At 40.1% G+C, this 12967-nt stretch overlaps 2 protein-coding genes across 2 annotated transcripts; both read right to left on the bottom strand.

The window, feature by feature from the left end:
* Positions 1-240: 240 nt before the first annotated feature.
* On the bottom strand, positions 241-4155 carry LOC136239877 (uncharacterized). Its single transcript, XM_066030623.1, has one exon. It carries the CDS (start codon positions 4153-4155, stop codon positions 241-243), a length of 3915 nt encoding a protein of 1304 aa, XP_065886695.1.
* A 613-nt stretch (positions 4156-4768) lies between these two features.
* Positions 4769-6337, bottom strand: LOC136240746 (uncharacterized). The gene is made up of 2 exons (XM_066031785.1): positions 4932-6337; positions 4769-4878 (listed from the first exon to the last, which is right to left on the bottom strand). Exons 1-2 carry the CDS (start codon positions 6064-6066, stop codon positions 4868-4870), a joined length of 1146 nt encoding a protein of 381 aa, XP_065887857.1. The 5' UTR covers positions 6067-6337; the 3' UTR covers positions 4769-4867.
* Positions 6338-12967: the final 6630 nt, after the last annotated feature.

Below are 12967 nucleotides of genomic sequence, written 5' to 3'. Positions count from 1 at the left end.
CGGATTCCAAGGTAATTGTGTTCTAATACTGTAGCTGTAACGAAGACAGAAGGACGCCAAGGCTCAATCGTTTCGGAGGGATAACTCGCTTCGTTTTGGCTCACATAAGACTGGTCATAATTTAAACAGAGTGTACACTTTTATACATTATATCACGTGCACATAATGATGACATCATAATAATAACACACATTACAAATGTTCAAGTCCTGCTTGCAATATAATTTAGACAATCACTCCTCAGTCTCGACATCCTCCCGGGAGAGCAAATAAAATAGAAGTTGGGTTATCCCTCAAACATTTATGTATTCGTTGTCGGGCGATCAAATGAGCCTTCCTTTTCTTATCATGTTTAGTAGAGTATTGTTCCTGGTTATTGATATCATCATATTCAGTAACATCATCCTCAGATCTTCTATTGTCCATCATAGTTATCTGTTCATCTGTTTTACTAGGCAATTCCAGTGGATAAAGGTGACATATAGCTCTAGCAATCACACCACCACTTGGTAAAAGAACCTCTGCTGATCTAATTTGACCATCACGTCCAGTTATCAACTTCTGAATTTTACCTAGTTTCCAACTACATCTAGGGATGTTATCATCTTTCACCAATACTATGTCATCTATTTTAGGAACTCTTAATGTTGAGTGTCTTGAATTTTTGTGATAGATAGGTAAACTTTCTCGGAGACTCAATAAATACTCCTCCCTCCAAACCTTCCAAAACAAATCCAGATACTTCTGGCCTTTCTTCCAAGTCGTAAACAATTGTGTTGCAGTATCTCTCTTAGGTTGATAATCCTCATCTGTATGATAACTATCTTCTGTGGATGGAAGACCCAGTTTCCTGTTAGTAACCAAAAAATGTGACGGTGTCAACGTAAAGCCCGACTGAAAGTCTTCATACACATATGTTAGTGGCCTCGAATTAAGTACTGCCTCGATCTCTGTCAGCAAGGTAGCTAGTTGATCCAAAGTAAAATGTTTTCTTCCCAAAGCTTTCCGTAAACATCGCTTAACCATCCCAACTAACCGTTCATAAAGGCCACCCTGCCAAGGGGCCAAAGCTGTAGTAAAGCTCCATCTGATACCCTCACTAGAAACATAACTTAACAAATCATTGTCTGTAAAAACTCTCCTCCACTGTTGATTTATCACCGTATTTGTAAGTTTGAATCGAGGAGCATTATCTGAAATTATGGAATCAGGCTTTCCTCGTCGTGAAATGAATCTTCTCAAACAATTTAGAAACTGCTCAGCCGTCAAACCCAATACCCACTCCAAATGTACAGCTCTAACAGTTAGGCATGTGAATAAACAAACCCAAACCTTATGTAACTGACTTCCCTCCTTAACATACACTGGCCCCAAGTAATCAAGTCCAGTAAATTGAAAAGGATCAGATCTAGCCACTCTCTCACGGGGCCAAGGGGGCATCAGTGGCAATGGGAAAGGGGCACCTTCGTGTCTACGACAGATCATACAACATGATAAAACACTTCTTACTGCTACTCGACCCTGAGGTATCCAATACTCCTCACGGATTTGTGAAAGCGTATGTGCAACTCCAGCATGAATCAAGCGTTCATGCACTTCTTTAATCAGTAACCGTGTAAGTATTTCATGCCGTGGTAGCAACTTTGGACATTTGGAACTGTCAGTAGTTTCAGCATTTAGAAATCGTCCATAACATCGTAACACTCCATAGACATCTAACTTCAAACCAAGCTGGTGTATCAAACAGTGTTTTCTATCTTTCTCAATAGCAGTCAGTACATCAGCAAACCTTCGTTTCTGAACAACAGACACCCACAACAATGTTGCTACCTGTAAATCACTTGCACAAACTGACTGTCCATCAGACAATGAACTCAACACAAAGTACAATAACTTACACCTCCTTTCAATTGATTCCCTAATCGACTGTGTCAAAGTAAGCCAGATTCTTCTCCTAATAAACTTTAAACAATAAACAGTAACTCTCAAAAGTCTTCTCAAGGAGGAAAACTTCTTTTCATCAATTCCACAAATTGAGTTAACATTGTCAACATCATGACTAATGACTGAAGTCGTTTCATACAAAGCCCTTGGAACCCCACATTCCAATCCTTGTAATATCTCGGGTGTCAATTGAGGTATACACCATTCTGGCCAGATGTTCTCTGCATCTTTAAGCCACGTAGGCCCATTCCACCATAATTTGGCTTCCTTAACTTCAGACACTAGCAATCCTCTAGTAGGAAAATCAGCAGGGTTCTGGTCAGATGGTACATATCGAAAAATAACATCAGATTCCTTTAACACTTCTTTCACTCTATTCTCAACAAAGGTGGGCAACGGCTTGTTGGTTTTTAACCAATGTAAAACACATGTTGAATCTGTCCACAAAATCCGTCTCAATGATGGTAATTTCAACTCCCTAGCAACAAAATTTGCTGCTCGTATTCCAATGTTAACAGCAAGTAACTCCAGTCTAGGAAGTGTAATATTTCCTTTCATCTTATGGGTACCCTTTGAAACCAATCTCATCTTTGAAAAGATAAGGTTTACCTTGACAGAACTATGTTTCTCTACACGAAGATACACTGCAGCTGCATAAGATTTCATTGATGCATCACAAAACACAAGCAGCTTATACTGTTCAGTAGTGTCCACATTGGCAACACGTCTATTTATCTTAAGAGTAGACAACAGTCTCAATTCAGTCAATATTTCATTCCATCTCTTACATAACTCTTCTGACAAAGGCTCATCCCATGACACACTCTCCATCCACAGTACTTGAAGAAACACCTTCCCATAAAATGTCACCGGAGTAACAAGACCCAGTGGATCAAAAACCTTAGCCACTACTTTCAATACCTCCCTTTTTGTAGGGATAACATCCGAGTTACTAAAATTAACTCCTCCAACTTGTAGGTTATCTTCTTTGTAATTCCATGGCATGCCAAAGGTCTTAACAACACTTCCTTTGACAACTTCAGTCTCCGGTAACAAACCAAGGAATTCAGATGAATTGGAGATCCACTCCCTTAGATTCATAGATGCCTTTCCAAAAATGTTCTTTAACTCAAAATAAATCTTGTGAGCTTCTTTCACAGTACCAGCTCCAAGTAGGACATTATCAACATAGATGTTCTCACTAATCTGTGAAGCAACAGGTGTGCCAATCTTCTTCAAATGATACTTGATTGTTCCTCCCAACAAAAAGGGACTACAAATAATTCCAAATGGAACTCGACAAAATCGGTAAACATCCAGATTTTCTTCAACCACTTCTAAGCTTTGTAAGTTCTTAAACCAGAGGAACCTTGTTACATCTCTGTCCATCTCCTGGATACCAACCTGCAAAAAGGCTTTCTCGATGTCAGCAAGCATGACAATTGGCTGGATCCTAAAACGAAGTAGGATACCACACAAGTCTGGTAATAACACAGGGCCTCTGTGAAGACACTCATTTAAACTCTTCTCTCCCCTCTTTGCTTTGGTTGAAGCATCATACACAATACGCAGTTTGGTTGTACTCTTAGCTGGTGTGATCACTGGATGATGAGGAAGATAATGGCATTGTTGACTTGTCCTTGTATCAGTAGTGACCTTCTCCACTATTCCTTGCTTAACTTGACTAGAAATAACTTCATCATATTTCTCAAGTAGATTTCTATCCTTCTGAAAACATCTTGCCAAAGATCTAAGTCTACCAACTGCAATATCCAAGTTTTCAGGAATATCCAAGTTCTCATATTTCCATGGCCACTGTATCTGATACCTACCATCCTCAAAACAAATCGAGGAATTAAATCTTTCAAGAGCTTTATCATCATCAGTTATGTCCAACGGATCGCTGATTCCAATTGTTTCCAATCTCCAAAAGTCTTCAATACAAGTAACTGAATCATCAGAACATGAAACCATACTCATTTCAGGTAACATCTTATTAACCTCTGTCATCACAAGACAACTTGAAACATGTTGTTGACAACTTCTGATACTGTACTTTCCTGTAAGAATGTATCCTATCTTTGAGGATATCAAAAACAATCCTGATGGAAGTGTCAACTTCTCAGTACCCAAGATGGTCCAAAAATAATCAGATCCTATTAAGAGGTCAACATTCACCGGCTCTACATCCTTGGGAACAGTGTCAGCCATTTTCTCTGGAGAAATTGATAGCAAAAACTCTAGATCTGATGGTTGTATTGGGCCCCTTTGTATTGGGCCTGTAATTTTATTTATCACATTAGCATGAAGTGGTAAACAAGAATTGTTTTTAGTTATCACATTAAAGTGGACAACAAAGGTGTTTACCTGCTGAGGTGTCCTTGCAGCAAAGGTCGATATAGACAGTAACTCCTCACGATCACAAGTTAACTTCTACTTCTTAGCCAGCTGGTCAGTTATGAAGGTACGATGACTTGCACTATCCAACAAAACTTTTGCCATAATGGTTGCTGATCCATCTGCTGTCTGAATAGGAACAACTGCTGTCTGTAACAAGACCTTTTCTCCAGAAGCAATTAAAGCATGATCAGTGCCTACACTTGCATTAAGAGTTTCAGTAGGTTTATCTTGACTCCCCTCTGTTACTACATTACCAACATCATGGTCAGGAACAACATTCTTTCTCACTTCACCATCACCAAATCTTTGTGGGCATATAGCTCGATTATGGTGTTGTTTTTTCCCACAATAATAACAACCATATCTCTGAGGTGATGAACAATCAGTAAATGTGTGTCCAACCTTAAAACAAAGAAAACAACGACCCTGAGTTATCAGTTTCCGCTTACGTTCAGCAAGTGTTTTAACTCTGTCACATTCATCATTAAAGTGGTCACCTCTGCAGAACACACAACTAGGACTTCTACCTCTTCTCTGTACATTAGTAGTAAAAGTGTCAACAGATGCCTGATTCAATAACTGCTTACCACCTCCGGACAAGGATTGACTCTCCTTTTGTCCTCCTTCATGTCTTACAGGTCGATAGTCATAATTCCTTCCTTTGGCATTAGCCACTCTTCGATAAGCATTCTCTTGAACAATCACATATCGACTCAATAACTGTCTCAATAATTCCATTGTCCATTCTTCATCACATTGTTTTGTGCTTTCCAACTTTAAAATGACTTCCAAAGGGAACTTGCTCAAAATCTGGTAAACCAGCATCCTCTGATTGTCAACTGTCTCACCTTGTGACTCCAACTGTCTCAATATTCTCTCAATATTATTGTGAGTGTACTGAATGTCACTGAACTTGCACGAAGAGGTTGGAAGATTCTGTAATTTGGCATAAAGCACTTCAACTATTGATTCCTTTCTTCCAAATCTCTCCTTTAAAAGTTTGAGTGCTACGTCATAGTTCTCCTCAGTTACAGAGATGCCTGAAATTGCAACAGAGGCAACACCTCGGAGAGTTCCCTTGAGATAACTGAACTTTGACACATTTGGTATCTTCTGCTTATGAACGGACGAATGAAAAATATCCCAAAATTCTGGCCACTTTAACAAATTTCCATCAAATATCGGTAAATGCAACTTCGGAAGATGTACTGACAACTGTGGATTGTTTACTGTAAAGGTATCACCTGATGAAGAAGAGGTCAAGGTCGCAGCTTGTACTTCCCGTGTAGCTTGTACAGTTGCATGGTCAATTATAGGTTGAAGGTTAGTTTGTGTTGAGGTTAGCATTTTCTGGTAGTTGGCTTGTTCTCTCTTCCTTGAGATTAATGTTACTCTTGCTTTCAATCTGGATATCACTTCATTGGCGGCAAACATAAGTTCAATAAATCCAGTTTCGCCATCTGTCGCTCGAGAATACTCTTTCTCTTCAGTAGCCTTGGCGTCACCTTTTGCTTCCTTAAGAACGTTCGACCAGTCTTTGTTGCATTTTTCTAGCAACGAAACGTTAGTCGTGAGCCTGTTCAGAAAATCTTCTACTTCACTCTCGTATTCGTCCAGTTCCTGTTCCTTGGGTTTATTCTCCAACAAACCGTTCGCTGACTCAATGTACTGCTGTAGACGGGCCTTAGCGGGTCCTACTATCTTCCTTATTGGTCCGGACATCGCCCAGAATCCTGGTCACAGCACCAACTGTAACGAAGACAGAAGGACGCCAAGGCTCAATCGTTTCGGAGGGATAACTCGCTTCGTTTTGGCTCACATAAGACTGGTCATAATTTAAACAGAGTGTACACTTTTATACATTATATCACGTGCACATAATGATGACATCATAATAATAACACACATTACAAATGTTCAAGTCCTGCTTGCAATATAATTTAGACAATCACTCCTCAGTCTCGACAGTAGCCAGTGGAATGTCTGACATTTTGTATGTGAAAGTACTCTTGTTATGGTGTGTTGTTATCTGTAAAATTTTACATTTGGAGATGTTGAATTCCATCATCCAGTCAGTTGCCCATCTTGTCAGTGAGTTTAAATCATCTTGAAGTATTTTATGGTCTTGTGGTGTTTTAATGGTTTTGTAAATAAGGATATCATCTGCAAAAAGACGGATCTCACTTTGGATGTTGGCAATGATGTCGTTGATATAAATCAAGAATAGAACTGGTCCAAGAACAGACCCTTGGGGAACACCAGATGTTACATCACAAGTAGATGATTTAGAACCTTCTACTACAACTTGCTGTGTGCGACCATGAAGAAAAGATTCAAGCCAGTGTAATATTTTCCCTCTTACTCCATAGTGCCTTAGTTTGTAGAGGAGTCTTGAGTGAGATACTTTATCAAAAGCTTTAGAAAAATCTAGTATTGCAGCATCAACTTGTAAATTTGTGTCTATTTGTTTGGCAATGTCGTTGATGGTGATAAATAATTGTGACTCACAAGAGTGCTTAGACCTAAATCCGAACTGTCTGTCAGAAAGAATATTTTGATCTTCCAGATGCTTCATTATTTGACTTACTATAATGTGTTCCATTGATTTGCATATTACTGATATTAATGAGATGGGGCGATAGTTTTTTGGGTCAGATTTTTGGCCTTTCTTGAATATTGGACTGACATAGGCATGTTTCCATTGGGATGGTACAGTTCCAGTTTCTAGCGATTGTTTAAATATGTAAGTAAGCATAGGAGAAATTTCAGCTGCTGTTGTCTTTAGTACAAGTGGATGTATGGAGTCTGGACCAGGAGATTTTGATGGATCACAGTTGGTTAGAATGTTGTAAACTCCTTGTTCAGTGATTTCAAATGCTGGTAGAGATGGATGTAATGAAGGACCTTTGTCAGGAGTATCTCGATCTACTTCAAGCATTGGCTAATTCAAATGAAGAAGCCACGCCCCTGCCCATATCAATAAGAGATCTTGTGAAATGAAAGAAATAGTAAAGAAAAGGCAAGTATGTACTGAGACAATAGAGGGCCGCGTAATCATGTCCTGTTGTAAATAAACGCCTTTAAAATTTATATTACTACTAAATAAGCGCAACAAAATAGGCTTGCGAGGCTGTTCTCATTACTTGTCTTTTCGTGTTGAAGGGAACAATTGGTGAGTTTAACTATACATGTATTTGGTTTTAATTGTAAAAAGGCGATTAGCACATTATCATGATAAAACATGTATTTGTCACAGTAGAGTCTCTCACGATTATTAGACATTGTACCAGGGTAAAAATTTTACTACTATATTTAGAGGTTGTAGTGTTTGTATATCTTAGTATCTTAATAAATAATCCCCCATGATCACTAATAGTACAGTGAAAACTGGTCATTATTCAGGCTGTAGGGACAAAATTTTCTGACCTAGCCTTTTAAAGAGGTGGCTGCATTTTGAGGCCTTAAAAAAGGTAAGAAGCATGCTGTTCTAACTGGCTATAGAGATGAATTTAGTTTGTGACAGCATATGAGACAGTGAGTGCTGGCAGCAAGGGGGCAGCCAATCTGTTAGAGCACCAAAGGCACTGCTTCAGACGTAGGCAGTTGGCCATCAGCCCCAAGTGTAAAAAGTTTCACCATTGGTCCTTATAAGCTCCTGATGAAGAAAGTGATGAAGTCATTATCCATAGGATATATTTTTCAGAGTATCCATTTCAGTTCTACAATATAGTAGCCAAGCATAAGACGAACATAACACAGCATTCCAGTAGTTTGGTGGTGACCACAACACTGCCTGAGTTAAACTGTGGTGAGATTTGAGACTACCAGAAGCCCTGGAATGCCTTCAACACATGAAATACCAAATATCTAATGCCTGGCTTTCATCCACAGTGGACCTGTCTTGGTGGCCACTTGTACAGAAGGGAAACAGCTGCCACACAGTCTTGCGAGTGAAACAGCTAGTTGCCACACCCCTTAATTATCAATTTGTAAAACCATGAGCAAAATTGTGTGTGCGAGCAAGTGCGATGTGGCATTGCCATGTATATGGTTGCTGCCTAGCAGTGACACATCACGAGTATTGAAGTCACAATGCGTTACTGTATCATCCATCTAAATACAATCTCTGAGTGTGTCATTTTGTGTAGAGAGCAAACTTCCACAATAAGTGACCTGCAGGTTTCAGTGTATATTGTTAACCATTAATATTGTGCACCATTGTGAACTGTATGTACAGTGAAACCTCACTTAGCAGCCACCTCTTTAATAAGACCACCTCATTATATTGGCCACCTCTAGTAGGTCCCAAATATAGCTAAGCAGTACTTCATGACCTCATTAATAAAGCCACCATGTTATTCAGGCCAATTTTTTTGGTCCCACAGTTGGCCATATTATTGAGGTTTCATTGTACTTATGTGAATTTTTATTTTTCGTAACTTTTCTTCAGGTTTGCTGATGGGCACTATGAAGCATTGTTGACCGGTCCGTACATAATGTGGTGACTTGAAATGATAAAACAGTACGTAGCATGTCTTGTATGTACATGTAATGTGTTGTAATGTGTCCACACATCCACACATCTTTGAAATAAATATAATTGTATTCTCTATAAATACTCAATTCCATTGTGCCACTGGGTCATAAGCGGGTTGAGTATGGATCATCCAGGACATTTGAGTCACATTTTGTCCTGGCCAAGTGGATCTCATCCACTGACAGAATATACAGGATCAGATCACGTGTATAAATTATGGTGGAACTTGTTTATTTCCACCTTCACTCAATAAGCAGGTAACAGTGTATAAATTCTCAATTAGAATCTTTTCAAGAGAGGTTGTCTTTCTATACTGGTGGCCATTAAGACAGGTTGTACTGATAGAGTGTACGCAACAATATCCTCCACTTAGTGTCGTTTGATAGTGATGCAATGGAGACTATGTATTGTTGCATTTAAGTATATGTTAAAGCATAGCCGCGAGTGCTATATGAAAAATAAAGTACGAGGCGCGCGGCCGAGATGCTAATAAAGCACGAGGCGAAGCCGAGTGCTTTATTAGCATCGAGGCCAAGCGCCGAGTACTTTATTTTTCATATAGCACGAGCAAGGCTATGCTTTAAATGTTTTATGGAACTTTCTAGTCGTGTAGCTTCACCATACACTAGGACTCGTAATTAACAAGCGTTGCACGAACTATTAGTAGCCTGAACGCACACAAACTAGTTTAACAAAGTAACTCACGCGTATTTCACCATAGTTTGGCATAGTAGACGTTCATCGCGTCTTTTGGCAGGTTTTGCTCACAACCCACAATCGATTCTATTGTGAGTCACATGGTGAAGTATTTCCGTGATATCTCCAGGAGTTGTCCGTTTACATTAACAAACGTAACAGTAACGTTATCTTCTCCCACCCATCATCGAAGCATTTAGGTATGTCTATAAAAGCAATCCAGTGGTAAAACTCGTATCTGCTGGGGTGATTGATCACTCAGCGCAGCAAGGCTATCAGCCTTCACCGGCTTGGGTGATTAGTCGTACTGGCGCAATCCCCGTAGGCTATTAGCCTACACTGAGGCACGTGGGCAACTGTGCTTTATTGCCCACAAAGAGTGCTTTATTGCACCGCAAAGAGTGCTTTATTGAACGAATAAAGCACTCTTTACGGTGCAATAAAGCACTCTTTACGGTGCAATAAAGCACTCTTTGTGGTCGATGAAGCAGTTGGCCGACTGAGAGTGTACTTTATGAAAATTAAAGTGCACTGTTCCCTTTGATCTCGCCCACGCAAAGTTCTATAAATACTATACTATTATATTGCAACTCTAACACATATTTATAACAGGAATGTTCGTTAACTGTTTAGACATACTGGAGCCACACCCACTCATCTGGATTCTACAAATGGAGTCATATCAACTTGTCATCGTACTTACTCATTACTCCCATTGTGTTTGGATGAATATACATGCCGCCATGTGAGACTTGCTACCATGGCGGGCCACTGGATAACATTTTCATAGCAGTTATATTGTACAATTCTTACATTATTGTTGTGAAAAGTGTTTGGTATTCATGTGTCCTCTGTATGTTGTAAATACACTTTTGTGTAGGGGTGCTATCGAATTATTAGGTGATTTTGCACACTTCCTTTTAGGCTAGGTACATGTGCTAATTACTCACAGCTAGTGTCAACAACTGGTAACCGCAGTTGTACTCTTGTGTCTTTCTTTAAGCCGCACCCTTAGAGGACAAATTACGTGGGGACGACTAAATTCAAATTTCAAAACGAACGATGGTATCATATGCAGCACCATAGATTATATCTATGGACTATAATCAAGGGCGTCGGAGCCGGGGGGGGCTATGGCCCCCACACTATTTTCAAAAGCATGTTTTGCCCCCCCCCCCCCTCCCTCCCCACTTTTGGGGTGACCTAGCTCAGGTTGAAACAATCAGCCAAAGCTATATACACAGAAATACATACATCCGTACGAGAAGCCATACAACACTACGTACCAGCACTGGCATCACCATTCCCCCGCTCGAGTCCTCCACAACTGTCAAGCCATTCACTGTTACACCCAAAAGCGCCTATAATTTTATTTATGATTAGTCCTTGCACGTGACATCTGTTGTTCAAATATTTTTCCTGGAGCCTGAAACTTAAATAGTGGAAAGAATGCCACATCGGTGGTATTATTATGGGAAAGGTTACGCTCGAATGGAAGGATAGCAGCAGATCTAAGAGGGCAGTCTCATTGTAGTGCGTGAATGTACAGGAGTTGCTGACTTCTAAGTACTGACTATTAAATTTGGTAAAGAGTTGATTTATCTAAAAGAGAGGCATGCAAGGATATGTAAATGAGAGTAGCCAGCGATGAATGCAGTAGTGGTGTGGGGTTCACGTGATCCTCACAGTCGGAACCTGCTACAGCGAATAATCCAGTTCCTTCAAGGTATGATGTTTCTCTTAGCAGATACCACTGTTAATGTTATAATCCTTGTAGTGGAGGTACTGCACAATAAACATAAAGGAAAGACCTTCACGTGACCATGATTTCTCACATGATATATACATGCATCGGGCACGTGCAGTAGGTACAGTCTATTTCCGCTTGGTTGACTAGAGAAACGAAGTGTTAAAAGTCACGTGCTTGAATGTAGCCAATGGGATCAGTAGCCTTCAGTTTAAACTAACGCCGTCCGCCTGGCGTGAAATTTCATGGTTTATTTCTATTCACGTGATATTTTTGCATTTGGCTTACGTGGACAACCAACCTGAAATAGACTGTATAGCAGCCATTAGTAGAATAGGGAGTGAGCAGATAGCTGTGCATACATTGTAGCTTTAGGGTCATATTTATTAGCTAGTGATAACACTTCACAACACCTGTATATAAGCGCACGTATGAACTGAATTACAGGAGCCCTATCAATGTGAGCGTGCATGGGTATTGATCAGTTTATAGTTAGCTGATTTTGGATGCCTTTGGCCCTCCCACTCTAAAAATCGTTCCTACGCCCATGTTATATAATTAATCTATGGCAGCACACCGGCTTCTTTGTGGCTATATACACTGATTAGCTAACTACATAGAGCGCCAGTTCATCAATACCCAGTGACCGTAGTTGTGCTCGCGTCATTCTTTAAATTCCGAGTAAAATTATTAGAGAGCAAATGACGTGGGGGCGACTAAATTCAAACTAGCCATTCACGAAAACGTATCTTTCAATCTGAACGAAACTTTTAGAACAGTTTAAAGACACATTGCCCTACAAGCCAAGCGAGGTTTGCGGAAAACAACAATCTGGGTTGTCTGTCATAGATCAGTTTGGTGACCATCTGCTTGGTTGCTCTCATGGCCCACTACGTATCCAACGCCATGATGCTCTAGTTTCTATAGTACATCATGCTCTACTGCAAGATCACCCTGGTGTTCTCCGTGAGCAAAGTACTGCCTCTGATCAATCTCGTCCTGGGGACATTTACCATCCTGATTTTACTCTAGGCCATCCTGCTTACTTTGACCTCTCTGTCAGGTGCACAACTCAGCCTTCCTTTATTTCCGCTGCTGCATCTAAGGCTGGGGTAGCTGCTGCTGCCGGTGAGGAGGCTAAGGATGACCATTATTTGGAAACTGTTAACAACCATGGTGGTGAATTTTTTCCCCTGGTTTGCGAGTCGTTTGGTGTTTGGACACCCTTTGCTTTATCAACCTTATCCACGATTGCCGACCGTACTACTGTAAAAGTGGTATTCCCAGACAGTTAGCAAGGAAACAATTGCTTCAGCGCTTGTCGGTTACTCTCTGGCGATATAATGCCAAAATGATCCTGAGACATTATGGCTTATGCCCAGAAGATGGCATAGACTTGTTGAACTAAGTTATTAATTAAGGTTGTTTTGTAGTTAACGTAGCTAGTTTTGTAGTTAAAGTACTTAGTTTGGTAGTTAAGCTAGTTAGAATTTTGTAAAAAAAATATAAAAAATCTAGGTTTTGTATTTGGCCTCTACGACGACTGAAACTTCGTTTGGTGCTGAAAGTACGACTGTAGTGTAGGGTAATCATGTATGGTGAAATTTATGATGTGAATCTTGAGGCGATTGAGTGAATACTGA

This window comes from Dysidea avara, chromosome 12 (genome assembly GCF_963678975.1).
Source record: "Dysidea avara chromosome 12, odDysAvar1.4, whole genome shotgun sequence".
NCBI lineage: Eukaryota > Metazoa > Porifera > Demospongiae > Dictyoceratida > Dysideidae > Dysidea > Dysidea avara.
Note: the sequence above shows the minus strand (reverse complement) of the source record. Positions and strands in the feature narration are given on the sequence as shown.